Here is a 26,741-nt window from a genome sequence, read left to right as displayed (position 1 = left end):
ACTAGCATGCTAAAGACACATAACTACAGTAACATTTTCATTAAGTGCGAAGATTTTTTTTTTTTTAAGTCTATTGAGAACACATAATAAAAATATTAAGATACATGTACGTTATTTAAATCTAGATATAAGATAAAGGTAATACTGGGTAAGGTTTTAAATAGTAGTATATACTGTAGTAGTGAAAGTTATTACATTTAGCAAAAAATAAAAAAACCTGCAGGAGTTAAAACAAGTTTTCAAGAATTGTAAAACAAAACAAAAAGATAAAATCAAACTCACAAAACAAACGTAAAAATAAAAATTCAAAATAATAATAATAATAATAGTACAGGGAAAACAGCAGCACTTAGTAAGGGTCTGCTTACCCCCATGTTGTAGTAGCATTTTGCCAATTTCAGTGTGTCCGTTTTGTAGAGCATCATGTAAGGGTGTCACACCGTCCACATGACTGAGCAGGTCTACTTCTGGGCAGCGCTGCAGAATTTCACGGACACATTCTGTGCTGCCATGGTTACAGGCTTCATGCAAAGGCGTCCAGCCAGCATTGTCTGCGTTATAAATCAGCAACAATTAAAAGAGAATCCAGCTAGAACACTGTACACATCCCACATTATGGGAAGGAGAAGACACAGAACAGCTCTGTGTGCACTGTCTGTGTTAAACAATCATGAGAGAGATCAAGGGAGAGAGGGGGGAAAAATCAATTATTGTCATCTTAACACATGGTATGAGCTTTAAAAACTAAAGTCACTGCTGCCAGCATGAACTCAGGTCTGAAACACAGGTAATTACAACGTGATTGTTATTTGTGAGATATACATTTAAAAAAATAAAAATAAAAAAATACTGTACATAACACAGATGAAAACTCACCTTTAACGTTAACGTCAGTCCCATGAAGGTTCAGCCTCAGTTTTTTGACGCTGTTATTTCGGCAAGCTGCATGCAGGACAGACTCTCCTACCAGACAGAATGCAGGAAAACGATGAGGAATGTGAGATTTCAAATGAGAAACATTCTAAAAGTCCTTGAAAGTGACCACGGAGGCTGTGTGCCAAGGCACTTTATAACGACACTGACTAGCTCGCCAGAGAGAAACATCGGTTTTAAATTAGGGGTGGGTGGGAAAGAACCCTAAACTCGCACAAACCCAGTGATGTATTGCAAAGTGAGCAGCGAGGCAGTGCTGCCCAGGGCTTCACTGCCGAATTATCTCCCCTAAACCTCCTCCTTTCGCTTTGAAAGCTTCTATGACACAATAAAAACTCAAAATGAACAGTGAACTCGGAAAACACTCGGTTTTGAGGCCATAAAAGTTTAGAGTGTGCAGTTGCCCTTCCCTAAAAATTATTCATGAAGCGCCATTACACGAGTCATCCTTTTACACAGCATTTATAGCTTAATTCAAATGAATGTTCCTGGCCAAGCACGAGTGCCTCGACACAGTAAAGGATAATTCACAATATCAAATCCTTTAGCAGATGGTTTGCTGCTCCTCGCTGAGCTGCTCCGGCTACAGAGACACACCGAGAATAATGTGCACAGGGACAGCATAAATCTATATGTTAAAGTGAAACCTAAATGACAAACAGTAGATTTTACAACTGCTTCACAATTTCTGCCTGTAACCCTCACAACCAGAGCGGAATGTAGGACTGTATGTCATTGGCCTAGCTTAGGGAAGCACTACTTTCCACTAAACCATGGTGCATTTGTGATAGGCCCAACAGGAATTTAATGTCACATTTCACAGCTCAATCTATGATTTCCATTGTATACACAGCAGCTAGCACTACAGAAATAAAATCGCTGTGTAATGGTTAGCGAACATTGCTACATAACCCAAAGAACCGGAGCTGAGAGTGGTTTAATAAACTGCCTGTGCGTGTAATATATGAGCAGGTGATATAGCTTGTTAGTAAGAGGACACCAATACTACCTGACATGTTATTGGCTGGAGTACAAAATGGCTCATGAATAAAGTATTATGTTCATTTTATTCCTTTTTCAAGATATTCAGCAAATCTTGCAGAAAGAATATCTCTCTCTAGACTTGTGTCCAGCACTTCTGATACGCTGACCCCCGTCCCCGTCCTGATCTCCTCAATTGGAATGCTGAACACACATGCCAAGGCATCTTCCGGACCCAGATTGTGTTCCTGATCTTCTTCCAACATGCAATAAATTTAAAGGAAAACACACAATAGTGTAACACCGTTACATCCACCAATTCTTTTATAGAAAAACTATAGATGGGATCAGTACCATAAATTAAGTCTACCCTTTGTAGACAAATGACACGTTTACAGAGAAGGATAGATCTCTTCACAGAATTCCCACCTCTTCTTGCACACGTCTCCACAATATTTGATTGTCATACACAAGATGAAAACAGATATAGTGTGATACTGTTTAAAATCTAATTCTTAAAAAGCAGAGGGAATGAATGGACTCTCACCATATGTGAAGTCTACCCTTTGTAGACAAATGACGCATAAACAGGGGAGATGAATCTCATCACAGGATTTCCACTTTTTCTTGTACACGTCTCCACGTTATAAAGATGTCATAAAAATAGAAACAATGATAGTATAATACTGTTTATGAGTAAATGGACTCTCACCATATAGGAACAAATAAAAGGCAGTTGTAAACATAAAACAGGCGTCCCCAGCACCTTAAACGTCCGTCTATGGGGGGTAATTCCAAGTTGATCGCAGCAGGAATTTAGTTAGCAACTGGGCAAAACCATGTACACTGCAGGGGAGGCAGATATAACATGTGCAGAGAGAGTTAGATTTGGGTGGGGTGTGTTCAATCTGCAATCTAATTTGCAGTGTAAAAATAAAGCAGCCAGGATTTACCCTGCACAGAAATAAAATAACCCACCCAAATCTAACTCTCTCTGCACATGTTATATCTGCCTCCCCTGCAGTGCACATGGTTTTGCCCAGTTGCTAAAAAAGTTCCTGCTGCAATCATTTTGGAATTACCCCCATGGATCCTTCCCAGGCTCCCCAAAACATCCACACAAGTTATCCAACGCGTTTCAATACTTAGCACCAACGCGTTTCAATACTTAGCAGTATCTTTCTCAAGGAAAGATACTGCTAAGTATTGAAACGCGTTGGCTAACTTGTATTATACTATACTTGTTTCTATTTTTATGACATCTTTATAACGTGGAGACGTGTACAAGAAAAAGTGGAAATCCTGTGATGAGATTCATCTCCCCTGTTTATGCGTCATTTGTCTACAAAGGGTAGACTTCACATATGGTGAGAGTCCATTCATTCCCTCTGCTTTTTAAGAATTAGATTTTAAACAGTATCACACTATATCTGTTTTCATCTTGTGTATGACAATTAAATATTGTGGAGACGTGTGCAAGAAGAGGTGGGAATTCTGTGAAGAGATCTATCCTTCTCTGTAAACGTGTCATTTGTCTACAAAGGGTAGACTTAATTCATGGTACGGATCCCATCTATAGTTTTTCTATAAAAGAATTGGTGGATGTAACGGTGTTACACTATTGTGTGTTTTCCTTTAAATTTATTGCATGTTGGAAGAAGATCAGGAACACAATCTGGGTCCGGAACATACAATTAATTTGTGAAATTGTGGGGCGCCTAAGGACGGTTTGATGATATAATTTTCTACTGTTTCTGTATGTTTGGATGTGAGGTGACATCTTGTCTATCATTAAATAGTCCAAGTAGGCTGCCTATCAGCGCATGTGGGTATCTTCATCCTATAAAAAAGATTATGCCAAGGCATCTGATCATCACTACTCTGCTATCAAGAAATTGGGACATGCCACCCAACCTTCAAGCTCAAATAGGATGCGAGAACGAGCCCCCAACCTTTTCGCTCTCTGGACGACACTACGCAATAACGTGGGGATTTCATCAGCAAAATCCCTTCTCTTACCTTTTTTTAATAATCCACTGTTTCTTCCAGGTGTCAAGGGAAGTGTAGCAACCAGGTGGAAAATGGAATCCATGACCAGGTTAACATACTTGGTCTCCGATGGGAAGGTTAAACCTTTTCGGGCACTCTGTGAATCCACAGGCATTCCTCCAACTGACTTTTTGTTTTATCTCCAGATACAACAATTCATATCAGCTCAAAGGACTACAGTTGACCTAAATAGAGATCTCACACTCTTTGAAAAAATGTGCTCCCAAGCGTCAGACCCCACTCATGTCAGATCGGGCATTTATAAGATATTATTGCACGGCCATTTATCTGACGTCCATTACTTCTGTAAAGCATGGGACAGGACCTCATTCCCCGAGGGATTCATATTGCATGAGACACACATTGTGAGATTGTCACGCTGCTCCACCAGTTTAGAAGTAACAGAAACGCAGTATAAACTACTAACCAGGTGGTATAAGTGTCACTCTCTCTTACACAAGTTTTTTTCCTCAGTATCGCCTTTATGTTGGCGATGCGGTAAGGGAAAAGGTACTCTTATTCACATATGGTGGGATTGTCCAGTTATCGCTATTTTTGGGGGTCAAATTATTAAACTATGTACTGAAATATTAGGGTTCCCAGTTCCTACTGGGCCCTATTTCTGGCTGATCTCCCATACCACTATTCCCATAGCGAAATACAAACAGTCCCTTCTTAAGCACCTTAATAATGCAGCGAGAGCTGTAGTGCCAGTTCATTGGCGGTCCCTTGACCCGCCCACGATTTCGGAATGGTTTCAAAGGATAGAGTTCTATAGAACCATGGAAGATATTTATTATTCAGCATTGGAGAAGCACTCAGATTATGTTGCCACATGGTTTTATTGGCAAGAATTCAAGACAACCTCAACCTAAGAATTCAAGACCACCTCAACCTATAAAGATTTAATACCTTTGGACTTAACGCAACATACTCATTCACGTACTTAAGATAACTGACCCGCTGACATACCTGTCATTGACCACTGTTTGACTGCCAACTCTCCCCCTACCACCCCACTTCCCCTGGCTTTTTCCTCCCCCATCCTCTACCACTTGTCTACTTGCTTTATTTTTATTCGACTGGTTACTGTTCTACAGTATTGTAATTTCTTCTCTGTTGCTCCCGTAAATTTAGTTGTCTTGATGATGATGACTTATTGGAGTGTAGTAGCAAGACAGGCTTTTTTTTAATAAGATCACATATAGCTTGTTTTCTTAGGTTACTGATGCCAAGCTGGAATGTTTTATTGTTATTTTTGTTTTATATGCCATTTCAATTTTGACATATATCTGTTGTAACCAAATTTTCTTGAAAACCAAAATGAAGAATATATAAAATATAAATAAATAAATAAATAAATAAATAACCAGTTCAACAGGTTGACAAATTGAAGCCTCTTTGTATAATGACATTGTGCTCTTTTCCTGCCTTTCCTCTAACTTTAAAAAACTGGTAGAAATTCAGGTCACTTTAATTGTCCAATTTGTAATAGCTTTTAACACTTGTTTATTACAAATGGCATCTTTCTTTGTTGTAATGTAGTTTTAACTTATTACTGAGATTAAAGGTGCCCATACACTTATGCGACTTCTCCGAGGGAGAAGTTGCATAAGATTTCCCTTGAACAGCCCGGCAGGATCGCATACGATACATGATATGCGGTCCTTTTGCATACGATGTATCGTATGTGATCTCAGCCGTGCAGTACTTCCTATCTAGGGGCTTCGATCCTATGCTCACGGGGCCGTAGATCAGATCAGAGGTAAAGTACATGCGATTTGCCCATTTTCATCCGATTTATCGGCCCGAAATGTCGGAATCGGGTGACATCGGGCAAAATCGCACTAGTGTATGGGCACCTTAAGGGTGATGTGTGGCCCTTCTGAGGATAAAAGGGACACACACACGTAGCTTGTGAAGTGCAGCAGATTGTCCAATACTGGTAGTCAGTAAAACATACTCTAGCTGCTATGTTAATAGTGGTATCCGGTCTATAGATCGACACTAAAAAGGTCAACAGTCAATAGGTCGACCACTAATGGTCGACATGCAAAAGGTAGACAGTTCAAAATATTAACAGGGTCAAAAGGTTGACACAAGTTGTTTTTTTAAATTCAACCTTGTCATACTTTACAATCCATGTGGACTACAATTGGGAATAGTAAACTTGCCCGAAGCATGGCAAGCAAAACAAATCATGTGAGGGGACGCGGTACACTAATGGCTCATGTTTGTGACAGAAAAGTAACCCCCCCCCCCCCCCAAACAAAAAACAAAACCACACCTAACAACAACACTATTTGTGTCTACCTTTTTTTTGGTGTCAACCATTTCTATGTCGACCTTTTGACCTAATGCATGTCGACCTATTGACTGTAGACCTTTTTAGTGTAGCGCTAATAATCTACACGAGTCAATAGAACAGGTCGAATAAATAAATAAATATCTGATACTACAGGTTGCTACGGGTAATAATCTTTTTTCCTGTGCAAGTTTTCCATAACTATCTCAGTGTAAATGTTGAAAAATAAGATTTTAAACCTACCGGTAAATCTTTTTCTCCTAGTCCGTAGAGGATGCTGGGGACTCCGTAAGGACCATGGGGTATAGACGTGCTCCGCAGGAGATATGGGCACTATAAAGAACTTTATAATGGGTGTGCACTGGCTCCTCCCTCTATGCCCCTCCTCCAGACCTCAGTTAGAGAACTGTGCCCAGAGGAGATGGACAATACGAGGAAAGGATTTTGTTAATCTAAAGGGCAAGATTCATACCAGCCCACACCATCCACACTGTATAACCTGGAATATACGCAACCAGTTAACAGTATGAACAAAACACAGTATCAGCCAAAGACTGATCTCAACTGTAACATAACCCTTATTGGAAGCAACAACTATATACAAGCCTTGCAGATTTTGTCCGCACTGGGACGGGCGCCCAGCATCCTCTACGGACTAGGAGAAAAAGATTTACCGGTAGGTTTAAAATCTTATTTTCTCTTACGTCCTAGAGGATGCTGGGGACTCCGTAAGGACCATGGGGTTTATACCAAAGCTCCAGACCGGGTGGGAAAGTGCGGACAACTCTGCAGCACTGACTGAGCAAACGCAAGGTCCTCATCAGCCAGGGTATCAAACTTATAGAACTTTGCAAAAGTGTTTGAACCTGACCAGGTAGCTGCTCGGCAAAGCTGTAAAGCCGAGACGCCTCGGGCAGCCGCCCAAGAAGAGGCCACCTTCCTAGTGGAATGGGCCTTTACTGAATTTGTTAACGGCAAACCTGCCATAGAATAAGCCTGCTGAATCGTGTTACAGATCCAGCGAGCAATAGTCTGCTTCGAAGCAGGAGCGACAACTTTGTTGGCTGCATACAGAACAAACAGTGCTTCTGTTTTCCTAACCCGAGCCGTCCTGGCTACATAGATTTTTAAGGCCCTGACTACATCCAGGGACTTGGAATCCTCCAAGTCACCCGTAGCCACAGGCACCACAATAGGTTGGTTCATATGAAATGAAGAAACCACCTTAGGCAAAAATTGTGGACGAGTCCTCAACTCTGCTCTATCCACATGGAAGGTCAAATAGGGGCTCTTGTGAGACAAGGCCGCCAATTCGGACACCCGCCTTGCAGATGCCAAGGCCAACAACATGACCACCTTCCAAGTGAGAAATTTCAATTCAACCGTTTGAATAGGTTCAAACCAGTGAGACTTCAGGAACCGCAACACCACGTTAAGGTCCCAAGGTGCCACTGGGGTGCACAAAAGGAGGTTGGATGTGCAGCACTCCCTTTACAAAAGTCTGGACTTCTGGGAGAGAAGCCAATTCCTTCTGAAAGAAAATAGACAGGGCCGAAATCTGTACCTTAATGGAGCCTAATTTTAGGCCCATATCCACTCCTGTCTGTAGAAAGTGGAGAAAACGGCCCAGATGGAAATCTTCTGTAGGAGCATTCTTGGCTTCACACCAAGAAACATATTTCCTCCAGATACGGTGATAATGTTTTGCCGTCACCTCCTTCATAGCCTTTATCAGAGTAGGGATGACTTCCTCCGGAATACCTTTCCCAGCTAGGATTCGGTGTTCAACCGCCATGCCGTCAAACGTAACCACGGTAAGTCTTGGAACACGCAGGGCCCCTGTTGTAACAGGTCCTCCCTGAGAGGAAGAGGCCATGGATCTTCTGTGAGCATCTCCTGAAGATCTGAATACCAGGCACTTCGAGGCCAATCTGGAACAATGAGGATTGTTTCCACTCTTTTTTGTCTTATGATTCTCAATATTTTTGAGATGAGAGGAAGAGGGGGGAACACATAGACCGACTGAAACACCCAAGGTGTCACCAGGGCGTCTACCGCTACTGCCTGAGGGTCCCTTGACCTGGCACAATACCTCCGAAGCTTCTTGTTGAGGCGTGACGCCATCATGTCTATGTGAGGAATTCCCCAAAGACTTGTTATCTCTGTAAAAACGTCTTGATGAAGTCCCCACTCTCCTGGATGGAGATCGTGTCTGCTGAGGAAGTCTGCTTCCCAGTTGTCCACTCCCGGAATAAAGACCGCTGACAGAGCGCTTACGTGGTTTTCCGCCCAGCGAAGAATCCTGGTGACTTCCGCCATTGCCACTCTGCTTTTTGTCCCGCCTTGGCGGTTCACATGAGCCACGGCTGTGACGCTTGTCGTAGGCCATTGTATATGGCCCTCAATTCTAGTACGTTGATGTGTAGACAAGCCTCCTGGCTTGACCATAGCCCCTGAAAATTTCTTCCTTGTGTGACTGCTCCCCTTCCTCGGAGGCTCGCGTCCGTGGTCACCAGAACCCAGTCTTGAATGCCGAACCTGCGACCTTCTAGAAGGTGAGCACTTTGCAGCCACCACAGGAGAGACACCCTGGCCCTGGGGGACAGGCTTATCTTCTGATGTATTAGTAGATGGGACCCTGACCTCTTGTCCAGGAGTTCCCACTGAAACGTCCTTGCATGAAACCTGCCGAAGGGGATGGCCTCGTAGGCTGCCACCATTTTCCCCAGAATTCGAGTGCATTGATGAACAGACACTCTTTTTGGTTTTAGCAAGTCTCTGACCATGTTCTGGAGGTCCTGGGCTTTTTCCATCGGGAGAAAAACCTTCTTCTGTTCCGTGTCCAGAATCATGCCTAGGAATGATAGTCGAGTCGTTGGAATCAATTGTGACTTTGGCAGATTGAGAATCCAACCGTGTTGTTGTAGCACTCTCAGGAGAGCGACACTCTCCTCTGCAATTGATCTCTCGAGCTTGCTTTTATCAGGAGATCGTCGTATGGGATAATTGTGACTCCCTGCCTGCGCAGGAGCACCATCATCTCCGCCATCACCTTGGTGAAAATCCTCGGGGCCGTGGAAAGCCCAAACGGCAACGTCTGAAACTGGTAATGACAGTCCCGTACAGCGAATCTCAGGTACGCCTGATGAGGAGGATATATGGAGACATGAAGGTATGCATCCTTTATGTCGAGTGATACCATAAAATCCCCCCCTTCCAGACTGGAGATCACAGCCCGGAGCGATTCCATCTTGAATTTGAACTTTTTCAAGTACAGGTTTAGGGATTTTAGATTTAAAATGGGTCTGACCGAACCATCCGGCTTCGGGACCACGAACAGGGTCGAATAGTACCCTTTCCCCTATTGGACTAGGGGAACCTTGACAATCACTTGCTGTTGACACAGCTTTTAAATTGCAGCTAACACTACTTCTACTACTGGGGAAGAAGCTGGCAAGGCTGACTTGAAAAATCGGCGAGGGGGCACCTCTTCGAATTCCAGTTTGTAGCCTTGGGATACAATATCCATCGCCCAAGGATCCACGTCTGACAGAACCCAGACCTGGCTGAAGAGTCGAAGACGTGCCCCCACCGGTGCGGACTCCCTCAGTGGAGCCCCAGCGTCATGCGGTGGATTTAGTAGAAACCGGGGAGGACTTCTGCTCCTGGGAACTAGCCGAAGCAGGTGCTCTCTTTCCTCTACCCTTACCTCTGGCGAGGAAAGATGAGCCCCGACCTCTTCTGGACTTATGCGACCGAAAGGACTGCATCTGATATTGTGGAGTTTTCTTTTGCTGTGGGGGAACAAAAGGCAAAAAGGTAGATTTACCCGCGGTAGCTGTGGCAACCAGGTCCGCGAGACCTTCCCCAAATAAAACTTCACCTTTGTATGGCAAAACCTCCATATGCTTCTTTAAGTCGGCATCACCCGTCCATTGGCGGGTCCACAGGGCTCGCCTAGCAGAAATTATCCATGGCGTTGGCTCTCGAACCCAGCAGCCCAGCGTCTCTTTGAGCATCCCTCATATATAAGACTGCGTCTTTAATGTGGCCTACGGTCAATAAAATGGTATCCCTGTCTAGAGTATCAAGGTCAGCTGACAAGGTATCTGTCCAAGCTGCAACTGCACTACACACCCATGCCGATGCTATTGCCGGTCTGAGCAAAGCACCTGTATGCGCATAAATAGACTTTAAAGTAGTTTCCTGTCTGCGATCAGCAGGATCCTTGAAGGCTGCCGTGTCCGGAGACGGTAGCGCCACCTTCTTGGACAGGCGTGCTAAAGCCTTGTCCACCCTGGGTGAGGATTCCCAACGTACGCTGTCCTGTGCAGGGAAAGGATACGCCATAAGAATCCTTTTGGGAATCTGCAGTTTTTTATCAGGAGTTTCCCAAGCTTTTTCAAATAACTCGTTAAGCTCATGGGATGGGGGAAAGGTTACCTCAGGTTTCTTTTCCTTATACATGCGTACCCTCGTTTCAGGGACCGAGGGGTCATCTGTGATATGCAAAACATCTTTTATTGCAATAATCATATAATGAATACTTTTGGCCACCCTTGGCTGTAACCTCGCATCATCGTAGTCGACACTGGAGTCAGAATCTGTGTCGGTATCAGTGTCTGCTATTTGGGATAGGGGACGTTTTTGAGACCCAGAAGGGCCCGGTGACCCAGTCGAAGCGGTGGACTGACTCCCAGCTTTTTCTCTGGACTCTGCTTTGTCCAATCTCTTATGTAATAAGGTCACATTTGCATTTAAAACATTCCACATGTCCATCCAATCATGAGTCGGCGTTGCCGACGGAGACACCACAATCATCTGCTCCACCTCCTCCTTAGCTGAGCCTTTCGCATCAGACATGCCGACACACTCGTACCGACACCCCCACATACACAGGGATATAGTTATAAGGAGACAGTTCCCCAATAAGGCCCTTTGGAGAGACAGAGAGAGAGTATGCCAGCACACACCCAGCGCCAACTGATACTGGAAAATAATCTCCCAGATAATAGCGCTTTTATCTTAATCACTGTGTTAATACACTCACTGCGCCTTACAAGTGCCCCCCCTCCTCTTTTCAGCCCTGTGTCACCGTGTTCAGCAGGGGAGAGACTGGGGAGCCAGCTTCTCTGCAGATCTCTGTGGAGAAAATGGCATTGGTTAGTGCTGAGGGACTAAGCTCCGCCCCCTCCAGCGGCGGGCTTCGGTCCCGCTCAAAATATCACAAAACTGGCGGGGGATTTATAGAATTACTGACTCCGCAGTGTCTAACCTTATAATGCTTGAATTAGAGGTGTTTATTGCTGCCCAGGGCGCCCCCCCCTGCGCCCTGCACCCATCAGTGCCCGCTAGTGTGGGAGCAATGGCGCGCAGTGAAGATCTGAAGTCTTCTGCCGCCTTGAAGTCTTCTTTTCTTCTTATACTCACCCGGCTTCTATCTTCCGGCTCTGCGAGGAGGACGGCGGCGTGGCTCTGGGACGAACAGCGAGGGGAGACCTGCGTTCCGACTCCCTCTGGAGCTAATGGTGTCCAGTAGCCTAAGAAGCAGAGCCTATCACTTAAGTAGGTCTGCTTCTCTCTCCTCAGTCCCACGATGCAGGGAACCTGTTGCCAGCAGTGCTCCCTGAAAATAAAAACCTAACAAAATTCTTTATCAGAGAAACTCAGGAGAGCACCCCTGTAATGCACCCAATCTCCTCTGGGCACAGGATCTAACTGAGGACTGGAGGAGGGGCATAGAGGGAGGAGCCAGTGCACACCCATTCTAAAGTTCTTTATAGTGCCCATATCTCCTGCGGAGCCCGTCTATACCCCATGGTCCATACGGAGTCCCCAGCATCCTCTAGGACGTATGAGAAACTATGTTCCTAAAGTCTGTAGAGCTGTATTTATTGACTCATTTGATGTCTAATTGCATTGATTTATTATCAAATCTAAAAACGAGTTCTCTAAAACAGTGCCTCAAAGCACTTATTTTTACTAACTTGTGGGGAGATGAGGAAAATGCAGTACTTTATCCTAAAATACTTATGCTTTAATACTAAATTAAATGAAGCCAAGGGTAATGTAGTCTGGGCTCACTGCCTGGAGTAAAACAGTCCATATGCTGTAATCTCTGCAGCCTAACAAGCCACAGTCTGTGTGCACAAAACATCTAAGCTTGAAACAGACAGAATTATACCATCAACTCACATGGCGGATGCACCACTAGCAGAACCTCTGCAGAGAATATCCACAGGAACTGTATAGTGTTTCATTTCTTTTAAAAGGTACCCAATGCTATATCGGAAGAAACAGCCTGAGCAAGGGTCATTAGGTGCAGTCATGTTGCCGACTGAGGGCTTTAATCAGGTTTGTTAGCAAACAAAATAAACACAACTGGGCAAAACAATGCTGCACTGCAGGTGGGGCAGATGTAACATGTGCAGAGAGAGTTAGATTTGGGTGGGGTGTGTTCAAACCGAAATCTAAATGGCAGTAAAAAAATAAAGCAGCCAGTATTTACCCTGCACAAACAATATAACCCTCCCAAATCTAACTCTCTCTGCACATGTTACATCTGCCCCACCTGCAGTGCAGCATGGTTTTGCCCAGTTATGTGCTTTTTTTGATTTGCTAACAAACTTGAATAACACTCTAAACCAATATTCAATTCTTCGATTTGTGTTTTATATTTCAGTGATTTCAATGATTCGTCACAGAAATGGCTGCCTTTGCAAGTGAATACAAATTAACCTAGGATTGAGGTAGGTCTGAATGCAAATGAAACGGGACTAAGTCCCAGGTCCGCGACTCTGCTCCCAACCAGGGTAACAAAGCGGAGACACAGACATTTCATGGGTCTGATGTCATAAAGGAGCCTTATTTGAGGAGTAAAGAAACCTCATTATATCTTTCTTTATTAAATTATAGACTAAATTTATGGTAACTGAATATGTACGAGCGCAATTTGTAACTGATTTTAAATCATACCCTTTAATGCAGCTGTAAAATAATAGAAGATGCCTTAAAGCAGATCTGTGAATGTCTAAAGAGCATTTCTTTAGCATTGAAACTGTGTTTGATCTACAGCAGTGGTTCTCAAACTGTGTGCCGGCGTATCCTGGGGTGCCTCAGGACACTTGCAGAGGTGCCCCGGGTTGGTGGTCCAGGACCAATTCAAATTATTTATGTTCAATGTAATATGTAAAACCACTGCTGGTGGCTGACAATCCTAGAATATGTAGAAAAACAGAAGCAAATCCTGTCCCTCACAACATACTTAAACCTAGTCATGATAAACAAAGTTTACTTAATTTAATATATTTTTCTAAATTTCTCAATAAGAAACTCTTAACCTAAGGGTGCCGTGAAAACAATTCTGAATCTCTAGGGCGCCATGATTCAAAAAAGTTTGTGAACCACTGATCTACAGTATGTGCTAACAAAGTGGTGCTCTCTAACCCCTAGGACTAGTCACTGTGGACAATGTTATACGCAGTGGTGGCGCCAGAGGTGGAGCTGCAGTGCAGTTCAAAATTCAACTAGTGGAACCACAACTACTGCCAGCGAGTCCTGGCCGGTGATGTTTGGCAGCATTGGGATGGCTGTTGGTGTGACTCCTGTTTGAATTTTCAGTGACGCTCCACCTCTGGAGCCACCACTGGATATACCTATCTGATTTACTGGGCAGATACATACCCACAATGAAAACCGTTGAGTAATATATGGGAGGATTTGGAGTGATTACAAAGACCCTTCTTAGAGTCAATATTCATATTCTATTCAGTAAATAGATTACCTATAAGGAATTGCTGGAGGTGGAACCTCTTCATTGGATTAAAGGAATCGCATACTATCACCTTTAAAACATGGATTTATTCACAGAGGTTACCCAAGTTTTAATAAGAATTTACTTACCGATAATTCTATTTCTCGTAGTCCGTAGCGGATGCTGGGGACTCCGTAAGGACCATGGGGAATAGCGGCTCCGCAGGAGACTGGGCACAAAAGTAAAGCTTTAGAACTACCTGGTGTGCACTGGCTCCTCCCCCTATGACCCTCCTCCAAGCCTCAGTTAGGATACTGTGCCCGGACGAGCGTACACAATAAGGAAGGATATTGAATCCCGGGCAAGACTCATACCAGCCACACCAATCACACCGTACAACTCGTGATCTAAACCCAGTTAACAGCATGATAACAGAGGAGCCTCTAGAAAAGATGGCTCACTACAGCAATAACCCGATTTTTTGGTAACAATAACTATGTACCAGTATTGCAGACAATCCGCACTTGGGATGGGCGCCCAGCATCCACTACGGACTACGAGAAATAGAATTATCGGTAAGTAAATTCTTATTTTCTCTAACGTCCTAAGTGGATGCTGGGGACTCCGTAAGGACCATGGGGATTATACCAAAGCTCCCAAACGGGCGGGAGAGTGCGGATGACTCTGCAGCACCAAATGAGAGAACTCCAGGTCCTCCTCAGCCAGGGTATCAATTTTGTAGAATTTTACAAACGTATTTGCTCCTGACCAAGTAGCTGCTCGGCAAAGTTGTAAAGCCGAGACCCCTCGGGCAGCCGCCCAAGATGAGCCCATCTTCCTTGTGGAGTGGGCATTTACAGATTTTTGGCTGTGGCAGGCCTGCCACAGAATGTGCAAGCTGAATTGTACTACAAATCCAACGAGCAATAGTCTGCTTAGAAGCAGGAGCACCCAGCTTGTTGGGTGCATACAGGATAAACAGCGAGTCAGAATTTCTGACTCCAGCCGTCCTGGAAACATATATTTTCAGGGCCCTGACAACGTCTAGCAACTTGGAGTCCTCCAAGTCCCTAGTAGCCGCAGGCATCACAATAGGTTGGTTCAGGTGAAACGCTGAAACCACCTTAGGGAGAAACTGAGGACGAGTCCTCAATTCCGCCCTGTCCGAATGGAAAATCAGATCAGGGCTTTTACAGGATAAAGCCGCCAATTCTGACACGCGCCTGGCCCAGGCCAGGGCCAACAGCATGACCACTTTCCATGTGAGATATTTTAACAACACAGATTTAAGTGGTTCAAACCAATGTGACTTTTGGAACCCAAAAACTACATTGAGATCCCAAGGTGCCACTGGAGGCACAAAAGGAGGCTGTATATGCAGTACCCCTTTTACAACGTCTGAACTTCAGGGACTGAAGCTAGTTCTTTTTGGAAGAAAATTGACAGGGCCGAAATTTGAACCTTAATGGACCCCAATTTCAGGCCCATAGACACTCCTGTTTGCAGGAAATGTAGGAATCGACCCAGTTGAATTTCCTCCGTCGGGCCTTACTGGCCTCGCACCACGCAACATATTTTCGCTAAATGCGGTGATAATGTTTTGCGGTTACATCCTTCCTGGCTTTGATCAGGATAGGGATGACTTCATCCGGAATGCCTTTTTTCCTTCAGGATCCGGCGTTCAACCGCCATGCCGTCAAACGCAGCCGCGGTAAGTCTTGGAACAGACAGGGTCCTTGCTGGAGCAGGTCCCTTCTTAGAGGTAGAGGCCACGGATCCTCCGTGAGCATCTCTTGAAGTTCCGGTTACCAAGTCCTTCTTGGCCAATCCGGAGCCACGAATATAGTGCTTACTCCTCTAATCATGTGGAAGACTTCTGGGTGAAGTCCCCACTCTCCCGGGTGGAGGTCGTGTCTGCTGAGGAAGTCTGCTTCCCAGTTGTCCACTCCCGGAATTGCTGACAGTGCTATCACATGATTTTCCGCCCAGCGAAGAATCCTTGCAGCTTCTGCCATTGCCCTCCTGCTTCTTGTGCCACCCTGTCTGTTTACGTGGGTGACTGCCGTGATGTTGTCCGACTGGATCAACACCGGCTGACCTTGAAGCAGAGGTCTTGCTAAGCTTAGAGCATTGTAAATGGCCCTTAGCTTCAGGATATTTATGTGAAGTGATGTCTCCAGGCTTGACCATAAGCCCTGGAAATTCCTTCCCTGTGTGACTGCTCCCCAGCCTCGCAGGCTGGCATCCGTGGTCACCAGGACCCAGTCCTGAATGCCGAATCTGCGGCCCTCTAGAAGATGAGCACTCTGCAACCAACACAGGAGGGACACCCTTGTTCTTGGTGACAGGGTTATCCGCTGATGCATCTGAAGATGCGACCCGGACCATTTGTCCAGCAGGTCCCACTGGAAAGTTCTTGCGTGGAATCTGCCGAATGGGATTGCTTCGTAGGAAGCCACCATTTTACCCAGAACCCTTGTGCATTGATGCACTGAGACTTGGCTCGGTTTTAGGAGGTTCCTGACTAGCTCGGATAACTCCCTGGCTTTCTCCTCCGGGAGAAACACCTTTTTCTGGACTGTGTCCAGGATCATCCCTAGGAACAGAAGACGAGTCGTCGGAACCAGCTGCGATTTTGGAATATTGAGAATCCAATCGTGCTGCCGCAACACTACCTGAGATAGTGCTACACCGACCTCCAACTGTTCCCTGGATCTTACCCTTATCAGGGAATCGTCCAAGTAAGGGATAACTAAAATTCCCTTCCTTCGAAGGAATATCATCATTTCGGCCATTACCTTGGTAAAGACCCGGGGTGCCGTGGACCATCCATACGGCAGCGTCTGAACTGATAGTGACAGTTCTGTACCATAAACCTGAGGTACCCTTGGTGAGAAGGGTAAATTTGGACATGAAGGTAAGCATCCTTGATGTCCCGAGACATCATGTAGTCCCCTTCTTCCAGGTTCGCAATCACTGCTCTGAGTGACTCAATCTTGAATTTGAACCTCTGTATGTAAGTGTTCAAAGATTTTAGATTTAGAATCGGTCTCACCGAGCCGTCCGGCTTCGGTACCACAACAGTGTGGAATAATACCCCGTTCCCTGTTGCAGGAGGGGTACCTTGATTATCACCTGCTGGGAATACAGCTTGTGAATGGCTTCCAAAACTGTCTCCTTGTCAGAAGGAGACATCGGTAAAGCCGACTTTAGGAAACGGCGAGGGGGAGACGTCTCGAATTCCAATTTGTACCCCTGAGATATCACCTGAAGGATCCAGGGGTCTACTTGCGAGTGAGCCCACTGCGCGCTGAAATTCATTGAGACGGGCCCCCCACCGTGCCTGATTCTGCTTGTAAAGCCCCAGCGTCATACTGAGGGCTTGGCAGAGGCGGGAGAGGGTTTCTGTTCCTGGGAACTGGCTGATTTCTGCAGCCTTTTTCCTCTCCCTCTGTCACGGGGCAGAAATGAGGAACCTTTTGCCCGCTTGTCCACGAAAAGACTGCGCCTGATAATACGGCGTCTTCTCATGTTGAGAGGCGACCTGGGGTACAAACGTGGATTTCCCAGCTGTTGCCGTGGCCACCAGGTCTGAAAGACCGACCCCAAATAACTCCTCCCCTTAATAAGGCAATACTTCCAAATGCCGTTTGAAATCCGCATCACCTGACCACTGTCGTGTCCATAACCCTCTACTGGTAGAAATGGACAACGCACTTAGACTTGATGCCAGTCGGCAAATATTCCGCTGTGCATCACGCATATATAGAAATGCATCTTTTAAATGCTCTATAGGCAAAAATATACTGTCCCTATCTAGGGTATCAATATTTTCAGTCAGGGAATCCGACCACGCCAACCCAGCACTGCACATCCAGGCTGAGGCGATTGCTGGTCGCAGTATAACACCAGTATGTGTGTAAATACATTTTAGGATACCCTCCTGCTTTCTATCAGCAGGATCCTTAAGGGCGGCCATCTCAGGAGAGGGTAGAGCCCTTACAAGCGTGTGAGCGCTTTATCCACCCTAGGGGGTGTTTCCCAACGCACCCTAACCTCTGGCGGGAAAGGATATAATGCCAATAACATTTTAGAAATTATCCGTTGTTATCGGGGGAAACCCACGCATCATCACACACCTCATTTAATTTCTCAGATTCAGGAAAACTACAGGTAGTTTTTCCTCACCGAACATAATACCCCTTTTTGGTGGTACTCGTATTATCAGAAATGTGTAAAACATTTTTCATTGCCTCCATCATGTAACGTGTGGCCCTACTGGAAGTCACATTTGTCTCTTCACCGTCGACACTGGAGTCAGTATCCGTGTCGGCGTCTATATCTGCCATCTGAGGTAACGGGCGCTTTAGAGCCCCTGACGGCCTATGAGACGTCTGGACAGGCACAAGCTGAGTAGCCGGCTGTCTCATGTCAACCACTGTTTTTTATACAGAGCTGACACTGTCACGTAATTCTTCCAACAGTTCATCCACTCAGGTGTCGACCCCCTAGGGGGTGACATCACTATTACAGGCAATCTGCTCAGTCTCCACATCATTTTTCTCCTCATACATGTCGACACAAACGTACCGACATACAGCACACACACAGGGAATGCTCTGATAGAGGACAGGACCCCACTAGCCCTTTGGGGAGACAGAGGGAGAGTTTGCCAGCACACACCAGAGCGCTATATATATACAGGGATTACCTTATATAAGTGTTTTCCCCCTTATAGCTGCTGTATCTTTAATACTGCGCGTAATTAGTGCCCCCCCTCTCTTTTTTAACCCTTTCTGTAGTGTAGTGACTGCAGGGGAGAGCCAGGGAGCTTCCCTCCAACGGAGCTGTGAGGGAAAATGGCGCCAGTGTGCTGAGGAGATAGGCTCCGCCCCCTTATCGGCGGCCTTATCTCCCGTTTTTCTATGTATTTTGGCAGGGGTTAAATGCATCCATATAGCCCAGGAGCTATATGTGATGCATTTTTTGCCATCCAAGGTGTTTTTATTGCGTCCCAGGGCGCCCCCCCCCCCCAGCGCCCTGCACCCTCAGTGACCGGAGTGTGAAGTGTGCTGAGAGCAATGGCGCACAGCTGCAGTGCTGTGCGCTACCTTGTTGAAGACAGGACATCTTCTGCCGCCGATTTTCCGGACCTCTTCTGTCTTCTGGCTCTGCAAGGGGGCCGGCGGCGCGGCTCTGGGACCCATCCATGGCTGGGCCTGTGATCGTCCCTCTGGAGCTAATGTCCAGTAGCCTAAGAAGCCCAATCCACTCTGCACGCAGGTGAGTTCGCTTCTTCTCCCCTTAGTCCCTCGATGCAGTGAGCCTGTTGCCAGCAGGTCTCACTGAAAATAAAAAACCTAAAACTAAACTTTTCACTAAGCAGCTCAGGAGAGCCACCTAGTGTGCACCCTTCTCGTTCGGGCACAAAAATCTAACTGAGGCTTGGAGGAGGGTCATAGGGGGAGGAGCCAGTGCACACCAGGTAGTTCTAAAGCTTTACTTTTGTGCCCAGTCTCCTGCGGAGCCGCTATTCCCCATGGTCCTTACGGAGTCCCCAGCATCCACTTAGGACGTTAGAGAAATAGTATTACACTATGTATGTCTATTTGTACCTATCGCGTTTGGTGTGGTTTGAATCATCTGTGCATTAAGCACCTACAATCCTCTTGTACCCATTTTGCATACAGATCTGTGAAATTGTCCAGTTTCAGAAAATCAGAATAACACAGTCAAGGTCAGGGTCCCAGGCAAGCACACTGGTTCAGAACAAGTTATTCAGTACAAAGGAAGGGAAATGTAACAGGGTCTGAGTTTGCGGCGGTCTAGGATTTCAGCCGAGATTGCCCATATTTTTAAAGCGATTGCCGCTTTAAAAATATGGGTAAACTCGGCTGAAATCCTGGACCCTATTACATTTCCCCAAAGGGAGTCAGATTAAATAACAAAGAGCTTCAATAACAGAAAGTACAAGACATATTAAGGGCCTTGCCAGGTTTAAGTAGACCCTTAGTGACGTCATGAACATGCTCCCAAGTGTGTGTCACTCAGCAGCGGTAGCCAGGAGAAGGGAGCTGGGCAGTGTCTGAGCCTCCTGAGGGCGCTCAACGTTGCCCGGCATTAAAAACCATGGGGGCTTTCTAAAGCATGGGAATCTCCAATCCCCGGGATCCCGCCGATTCCGGGATTGGCCACCCTATTACTGACCCAGAAAAATAAATTCACTCACCTGCGCATGATTACAAAAATCCAAAAAATGTGGAATGCTGTGGTTACATGAGGACTGCAGTTTAGAACCATTGACCTATCAAGTCAGTTATATAGATTACTACACTGCACTGAAACCTCCTTTTACAGATATACTGTATGTTGGTATAATTTTATAATAAGAATTTACTTACCGATAATTCTATTTCTCATAGTCCGTAGTGGATGCTGGGGACTCCGAAAGGACCATGGGGAATAGCGGCTCCGCAGGAGACTGGGCACAAAGGTAAAAGCTTTAAGACTACCTGGTGTGCACTGGCTCCTCCCCCTATGATCCTCCTCCAAGCCTCAGTCAGGATACTGTGCCCGGACGAGCGTACACAATAAGGAAGGATTTTGAATCCCGGGTAAGACTCATACCAGCCACACCAATCACACCGTACAACTTGTGATCTGAACCCAGTTAACAGCATGATAACAGAGGAGCCTCTGAAAAGATGGCTCACAACAATAATAACCCGATTTTTTGTAACAATAACTATGTACAAGTATTGCAGACAATCCGCACTTGGGATGGGCGCCCAGCATCCACTACGGACTATGAGAAATAGAATTATCGGTAAGTAAATTCTTATTTTCTCTGACGTCCTAGTGGATGCTGGGGACTCCGAAAGGACCATGGGGATTATACCAAAGCTCCCAAACGGGCGGGAGAGTGCGGATGACTCTGCAGCACCGAATGAGAGAACTTCAGGTCCTCCTCAGCCAGGGTATCAAATTTGTAGAATTTAGCAAACGTGTTTGCCCCTGACCAAGTAGCTGCTCGGCAAAGTTGTAAAGCCGAGACCCCTCCGGCAGCCGCCCAAGATGAGCCCCCTTACCGTGTGGAATGGGCTTTTACAGATTTTGGCTGTGGCAGGCCTGCCACAGAATGTGCAAGCTGAATTGTACTACAAATCCAACGAGCAATAGTCTGCTTAGAAGCAGGAGCACCCAGCTTGTTGGGTGCATACAGGATAAACAGCGAGTCAGATTTTCTGACTCCAGCCGTCCTGGAAACATTGATTTTAGGAACCCCAAAACTACATTGAGATCCCAAGGTGCCACTGGAGGCACAAAAGGAGGCTGTATATGCAGTACCCCCTTGACAAACGTCTGAACTTCAGGAACTGAAGCTAGTTCTTTTTGGAAGAATATTGACAGGGCCGAAATTTGAACCTTAATGGACCCTAATTTTAGGCCCATAGACAGTCCTGTTTGCAGGAAATGCAGGAAACGACCCAGTTGAAATTCCTCTGTAGGGGCCTTCCTGGCCTCACACCACGCAACATATTTACGCCAAATACGGTGATAGTGTTGCACAGTTACATCCTTCCTGGCTTTGATCAGGGTAGGGATGACTTCATCCGGAATGCCTTTTTCCTTCAGGATCCGGCGTTCAACCGCCATGCCGTCAAACGCAGCCGCGGTAAGTCTTGGAACAGACATGGTCCCTGCTGGAGCAGGTCCTTTCTTAGAGGTAGAGGCCACGGGTCTTCCGTGAGCATCTCTTGAAGTTCCGGGTACCAAGTCCTTCTTGGCCAATCCGGAGCCACGAGTATAGTCTTTACTCCTCTCCTTCTTATGATTCTCAGTACCTTGGGTATGAGAGGCAGAGGAGGGAACACATACACTGACTGGTACACCCACGGTGTTACCAGAGCGTCCACAGCTATTGCCTGAGGGTCCCTTGACCTGGCGCAATGTCTGTCCAGTTTTTTGTTGAGGCGGGACGCCATCATGTCCACCTTTGGTTTTTCCCAACGGTTCACAATCATGTGGAAGACTTCTGGGTGAAGTCCCCACTCCCCCGGGTGGAGATCGTGTCTGCTGAGGAAGTCTGCTTCCCAGTTGTCCACTCCCGGAATGAACACTGCTGACAGTGCTATCACATGATTTTCCGCCCAGCGAAGAATCCTTGCAACTTCCGTCATTGCCCTCCTGCTTCTTGTGCCGCCCTGTCTGTTTACGTGGGCGAATGCCGTGATGTTGTCCGACTGGATCAGCACCGGCTGACCCTGAAGCAGAGGCCTTGCCTGACTTAGGGCATTGTAAATGGCCCTTAGTTCCAGGATATTTATGTGAAGTGACGTTTCCATGCTTGACCACAAGCCCTGGAAATTTCTTCCCTGTGTGACTGCTCCCCAGCCTCTCAGGCTGGCATCCGTGGTCACCAGGACCCAGTCCTGAATGCCGAATCTGCGGCCCTCTAGAAGATGAGCACTCTGCAACCACCACAGGAGAGACACCCTTGTCCTTGGAGACAGGGTTATCCGCTGATGCATTTGAAGATGCGATCCGGACCATTTGTCCAGCAGATCCCACTGAAAAGTTCTCGCGTGGAATTTGCCGAATGGAATCGCTTCGTAAGAAGCCACCATTTTTCCCAGGACCCTTGTGCATTGATGCACTGACACTTGGCCTGGTTTTAGGAGGTTCCTGACTAGGTCGGATAACTCCCTGGTTTTCTCCTCCGGGAGAAACACCTTTTTCTGTACTGTGTCCAGAATTATCCCTAGGAACAGCAGACGTGTCGTCGGAATCAGCTGCGATTTTGGAATATTTAGAATCCATCCGTGCTGTCGTAGTACTACTTGAGATAGTGCTACTCCGACCTCTAACTGTTCTCTGGACAGGAGATCGTCCAAGTAAGGGATAATTAAGACGCCTTTTCTTCAAAGAAGAATCATCATTTCGGCCATTACCTTGGTAAAGACCCGGGGTGCCGTGGACAATCCAAACGGCAGCGTCTGAAACTGATAGTGACAGTTCTGTACCACAAACCTGAGGTACCCTTGGTGAGAAGGGCAAATTGGGACATGGAGGTAAGCATCCTTGATGTCCAGAGACACCATATAGTCCCCTTCTTCCAGGTTCGCTATCACTGCTCTGTGTGATTCCATCTTGAATTTGAACCTTTGTATGTAAGTGTTCAAGGATTTCAGATTTAAAATAGGTCTCACCGAGCCGTCCGGCTTCGGTACCACAAACAGCGTGGAATAATACCCCTTTCCCTGTTGTAGGAGGGGTACCTTGATTATCACCTGCTGGGAATACAGCTTGTGAATGGCTTCCAATACCGCCTCCCTGTCGGGGGGAGACGTTGGTAAAGCAGACTTCAGGAACCGGCGAGGGGGAGACGTCTCGAATTCCAATTTGTACCCCTGAGATACTACCTGCAGGATCCAGGGGTCCACTTGCGAGTGAGCCCACTGCGCGCTGAAATTCTTGAGACGGGCCCCCACCGTGCCTGAGTCCGCTTGTAAGGCCCCAGCGTCATGCTGAGGACTTGGCAGAAGCGGGGGAGGGCTTCTGTTCCTGGGAAGAGGCTGTCTGCTGCAGTCTTTTTCCCCTTCCTCTGCCCCGGGGCAGATACGAGTGGCCTTTTGCCCGCTTGCCCTTATGGGGACGAAAGGACTGAGCCTGAAAAGACGGTGTCTTTTTCTGCTGAGAGGTGACCTGGGGTAAAAAGGTGGATTTCCCAGCCGTTGCCGTGGCCACCAGGTCCGATAGACCAACCCCAAATAACTCCTCCCCTTTATACGGCAATACTTCCATATGCCGTTTGGAATCCGCATCACCTGACCACTGTCGCGTCCATAACCCTCTTCTGGCAGAAATGGACAGCGCACTTACTCTTGATGCCAGAGTGCAAATATCCCTCTGTGCATCTCTCATATATAGAAATGCATCCTTTAAATGCTCTATAGTCAATAATATATTGTCCCTGTCCAGGGTATCAATATTTTCAGTCAGGGAATCCGACCAAGCCACCCCAGCACTGCACATCCAGGCTGAGGCGATTGCTGGTCGCAGTATAATACCAGTATGTGTGTATATACTTTTTAGGATATTTTCCAGCTTCCTATCAGCTGGTTCCTTGAGGGCGGCCGTATCAGGAGACGGTAACGCCACTTGTTTTGATAAGCGTGTGAGCGCCTTATCTACCCTAGGGGGTGTTTCCCAACGCGCCCTAACCTCTGGCGGGAAAGGGTATAATGCCAATAATTTTTTAGAAATTAGCAGTTTTTTATCGGGGGAAACCCACGCTTCATCACACACCTCATTTAATTCATCTGATTCAGGAAAAACTACGGGTAGTTTTTTCACACCCCACATAATACCCTTTTTTGTGGTACTTGTAGTATCAGAAATGTTCAAAACCTCCTTCATTGCCGTGATCATGTAACGTGTGGCCCTACTGGAAAATACGTTTGTTTCCTCACCGTCGACACTGGAGTCAGTGTCCGTGTCTGGGTCTGTGTCGACCACCTTAGGTAACGTGCGCTTTAGAGCCCCTGACGGTGTTTGAGACGCCTGTACAGGTATTAACTGATTTGCCGGCTGTCTCATGTCGTCAACAGTCTTTTGTAAAGTGCTGACACTATCACGTAATTCTTTCCATAAGACCATCCAGTCAGGTGTCGACTCCCTAGGGGGTGACATCACTAATACAGGCAATTGCTCCGCCTCCATACCATTTTCCTCCTCATACATGTCGACACAACGTACCGACACACAGCACACACACAGGGAATGCTCTGATAGAGGACAGGACCCCACTAGCCCTTTGGGGAGACAGAGGGAGAGTTTGCCAGCACACACCAGAGCGCTATATATATACAGGGATAACCTTATATAAGTGTTTTTCCCTTATATAGCTGCTGTATAGATTTATCTGCCAAATTAGTGCCCCCCCTCTCTTGTTTTACCCTGTTTCTGTAGTGCAGGACTGCAGGGGAGAGTCAGGGAGCTTCCCTCCAACGGAGCTGTGAGGAAAAATGGCGCCAGTGTGCTGAGGAGATAGGCTCCGCCCCCTTCTCGGTGGCCGTTCTCCCGCTTTTTTATGGAAAAACAATCATGAGTTAAATGCATCCATATAGCCCAGGAGCTATATGTGATGCATTTTTTGCCCCCTAAGGTGTTTATATTGCGTCTCAGGGCGCCCCCACCCAGCGCCCTGCACCCTCAGTGACCGGAGTGTGAAGTGTGCTGAGAGCAATGGCGCACAGCTGCGGTGCTGTGCGCTACCTTATTGAAGACAGGACGTCTTCTGCCGCCGATTTTTCCGGACCTCTTCTGCTCTTCTGGCTCTGTAAGGGGGACGGCGGCGCGGCTCTGGGACCCATCCATGGCTGGGCCTGTGATCGTCCCTCTGGAGCTAATGTCCAGTAGCCTAAGAAGCCCAATCCACTCTGCACGCAGGTGAGTTCGCTTCTTCTCCCCTTAGTCCCTCGATGCAGTGAGCCTGTTGCCAGCAGGTCTCACTGAAAATAAAAAACCTAAAACTAAACTTTTTTCTAAGCAGCTCAGGAGAGCCACCTAGACTGCACCCTTCTCGTTCGGGCACAAAAATCTAACTGAGGCTTGGAGGAGGGTCATAGGGGGAGGAGCCAGTGCACACCAGGTAGTCTTAAAGCTTTTACTTTTGTGCCCAGTCTCCTGCGGAGCCGCTATTCCCCATGGTCCTTTCGGAGTCCCCAGCATCCACTAGGACGTCAGAGAAAAATAGGCTATCAGAACAAAGCATTTCCATTCTTTGCTTACTCTCTGTATAGATAGCAGAAGGGTGTGGTATGATATGTCAACAGTCATAATATCAACTTTGATCATGTCACATTCATCGTATAGACACTGATGAAATGTCGACAGCTGCCTAACCCCCAAGCAGCCTAACCCTAAGCTCCTCCAGCAGCCTAACCTCCCCACCCAGCAGCCTAACCTAACCTCCCCCAACAGCCTAACCGCTCCATCCAGCAGGCTAACCATAACCTCCCCTCTAACAGCCTAAACCTAACTGCCCCCCCCAGCAGCCTAACCCTAACCTCCCCACCCAGCAGCCAACCATAAACACCCCCAAAAGCCTATCCCTAACTACCCCGCTAGCAGCCTACCCTCACTACCCAGTAGCCTGGCCCTAACCTCCCCACCGCAACCGAACCATAACTTCCCCCCAGCAGCCTAACCCTAACCTCCCCACCGCAGCGTAACCGTAACCTCCCCGACAGCAGCCTACCCCTAACCCACCAAGCAGCCTAACCCTTACCCTCCCCAGCAGTCTAACCTCACCCCAAGCAGCCTAACCCTAACCTACCAAGCACCCTAACCATTACCTCCCCCCCCAGCAGGCTTCCTCTACCCAAGCAGCCTAACGCTAACCTTCCCCAAGTGGCCTAACACACCCAGCAGCCTAACCCTAACCCCCCCAAGCAGCCTAATCCTAACCCACCCAGCAGCCTAATCCTGCCCCCACCCCCAGCCTAATCCTAACTTCAACCTGCTATTTTTAAATTATAATCATACAACTTCATAGAAAATTGATGGAGCTGCTGTAGAGCTGTTGGCACAATGGGTGTAAATTACTCTAAAAACACAGAAAGATAGGTCAGTTCAGAGGCGGAACTACCGGTAGTGCAAGCAGTGCATTGCACTGGGGCCCGCCTCTGTCCAGGGGCCCAAGTAATGAGTCAAACT

The 26,741-nt window shown here is 46.8% G+C and overlaps 1 protein-coding gene across 4 annotated transcripts in view; it reads right to left on the bottom strand.

The window, feature by feature from the left end:
* SLF1 (SMC5-SMC6 complex localization factor 1) overlaps positions 1 to 26,741 on the bottom strand; it is a 382,477-nt gene that overhangs the window by 9,503 nt on the left and 346,233 nt on the right. For all 4 annotated transcript variants that reach the window (XM_063964017.1, XM_063964013.1, XM_063964015.1 and 1 more), the window contains exons 16-17: positions 877 to 963; positions 369 to 551 (exon numbers count right to left, since the gene is read on the bottom strand). In XM_063964017.1, coding sequence (XP_063820087.1) covers positions 369 to 551; positions 877 to 963 — 270 coding nt within the window. The remainder of the gene's footprint in view (positions 1 to 368; positions 552 to 876; positions 964 to 26,741) is intronic.

This window comes from Pseudophryne corroboree, chromosome 1, assembly GCF_028390025.1.
Source record: "Pseudophryne corroboree isolate aPseCor3 chromosome 1, aPseCor3.hap2, whole genome shotgun sequence".
NCBI classification, from domain to species: domain Eukaryota; kingdom Metazoa; phylum Chordata; class Amphibia; order Anura; family Myobatrachidae; genus Pseudophryne; species Pseudophryne corroboree.
This window is presented reverse-complemented; position numbering and strand designations above follow the sequence as displayed.